We start from the raw sequence: 2326 nt of genomic DNA, 5'->3' as shown, positions 1-2326 counted from the left end.
ATGTTCAAGATGGGCTTTACGTCTACCAACAACTGCTCACACTGCCAAACCAATTCACCGGACAATTATATCCACGCTCTTTGGTTCTGTCCACCAGTTCAGAAGTTTTGGCGCGAGATATGTGAAGACTTATCGAAGTGTCTGAAATGTAACATTCCAACTTCCCCCTTAGTGTGTTTGTTGGGCAGCTTAGATAATGTCACTTCAGAAAAGAATATCGCCCATATGGTTTTCACTGCCCTATGCATAGCCAAGAAAACAGTCCTCATGAACTGGAAAAATAAAAATAATCTTAATTCTAACCAATATAGAAATTATCTATTAGATTACATTAGTCTTGATACAGCCTCTGCCACCACATCAGATCAATTGCTCTGGGCTCCTTTGATCAGCTCCATCACCTAGTGGGGGTGGGGGGTCATAGTTTGGTCCCGCCTTCACTGTTGTGATTGGTGTGGGGGTAGGGACAGGCTTAGGGCGTCGGGGGGTTCCCCGGAGGCATCTTCCTTGGGGGGCTCAACCCGGGGTAGCGGTCATGTCCGGTTAGGGGCTCTGTTGGCTCTCAGGTGACTGTTTCCTCGCGGCTGCGTGCAGCGGGGCTAGGGGAGGGTCTGTGCTGACGGACGTGGGTTACTGACCTGGTAGCCTGGCTGGCCCTGGGTGGGTCCGGGATGGGCGTGAGGTTCTGGGGGCGCTCCGTCTCTGGGCTGGGACCCGGGCCGGGCCTCGGGGGCTTGGGTCCTGGTTGGTGTGTTGCCGGGGTTGTGGGCGTCTGTAACATCTGAAAATAAAATATAATAAATAATAAAAACAAAGATCGACCAAATGGACCAATACGGCAATGCCACGATGCTCCATTTGGCAAAGTAAATCCATTGGGTATCCTTGTTGGTCTTCAGACAACAATTCTGATGATTAAAGAACCAAATGGGACAGGCGGAAAAAAAAAAGAAAAAAAAAAGAGAAGCTGCCACACAATGCTGCTGTTCCTGTTTGTATTATTTCTCACAACATTGTGCCGCGCTCCCTCAGGTGATCTCTAAAGGGAAGGTGGTGGATTTCGGCAGCCAGAAGGTTCTCTCCAACGCTGACAACAAACATAGCCTGAGCTTTCAGGTGACGCCCGCCATGGTGCCGTCCATCAGGGTGTTGGTCTACTACATCCTGTTTGGAGAGGGGACGTCCGAGCTGGTGGCCGACTCCGTGTGGCTGGCCGTCGAAGACAGATGCATCAGCGGGCTCCAGGTACAACATCACACAACAGCCTGTGGTTTGTCGCTCCAGAGTCTGGTGTAATGATGTGTTCAAATGGACGTCAAGGAAGGTAAACACGCCTGGAATAAGACTGACCGACACAAGGTTTCAGGGGGCAGTGAGGTGCTGCAGGTGTGAAATGGGGGTCACGCTTCTTCATATCCAACAGGAACCAAAAACCCAAGAAAACCTGAAGCTCTGGACCTTTAATCCAAGAGTCGAACCTCGGGATGACCTAAAGCTAATAGACCAGTGCAAGCCTAATCCTGAGTGCAATCCTGAGACCAGTTTGCTTGCTGTGAGACCGCACAGCATGGGCATCAGTGTGGTGTTAGCTGTTAGCTGATGGTTGATGCCCGGTGGCTCAAACCCTGCCTGCACCTTCATCTTCTGTGTGTCTGAGCCCAGGACAGAACAGCCTCTCAGCACTAGAGCAGTTAACGCTTCAAAATACCAGAGAGAAACAGAAATCTCTGTGCTGGATAACCTCACTGGAAGTGAAAAACCAGGGGCCCCTCCTGAATCTGGACCCCAGAGTAGAGGTTGGTGGACAGGGCTGAATTCAGAGGGCTGAGCACAGCCAGAAGAAATAACTTGAATACCTACCATGATCCCTTCTCTGTGGAGTCGCCACCCACAGGGACAGGCTGGGTGGAAGATGTGTTGACCCTCAACATTACAGATGTGGTTTCTGGGATATGGACTGTGACCTCACTGGTCAGGAAGGAGGGTGTTCTGGGCTCTGATGCCTCTGCACAGGCCCAGATCCCTCTGGAGAGGTTATTTGTATATCTTATCTGGCCTTGGAGCACATCGTGATCCTGGAGGAGAAGCTGGAAAGTGTCTGTAGAGCGGAGGATGCCTGGAGTACCTGCTTATCCAAAGTCACCATGGCTGTCTTTGGATAAGCAGGAGAAACCTGATGGATAGTTAGGACTTCATAAAAACCAGAAAAGGTTCTGTGTCAGTGTTGTCGCGTATGTTTGTGCACTTCCTGCAAGCTTCTGGTCAGAACATTGAACATCACTGATCCTTTGTGTGTGTGTGTGTGTGTGTGTGTGTGTGTGTGTGT

The 2326-nt window shown here is 50.4% G+C and overlaps 1 protein-coding gene across 1 annotated transcript in view; it reads left to right on the top strand.

The window, feature by feature from the left end:
• The window catches only part of LOC102310221 (complement C5), a gene marked incomplete at both ends in the record, with an annotated part of 49315 nt that overhangs the window by 3002 nt on the left and 43987 nt on the right, over window positions 1–2326 (top strand). The window contains 1 exon segment of the mRNA XM_042213956.1: window positions 1033–1245. Coding sequence (XP_042069890.1) covers window positions 1033–1245 — 213 coding nt within the window.

The sequence above is a fragment of the Haplochromis burtoni genome, unplaced genomic scaffold (assembly GCF_018398535.1).
Source record: "Haplochromis burtoni strain Fernald_Lab_line unplaced genomic scaffold, NCSU_Asbu1 Contig_501, whole genome shotgun sequence".
Taxonomy (NCBI): Eukaryota; Metazoa; Chordata; class Actinopteri; order Cichliformes; family Cichlidae; genus Haplochromis; species Haplochromis burtoni.
Note: the sequence above shows the minus strand (reverse complement) of the source record. Positions and strands in the feature narration are given on the sequence as shown.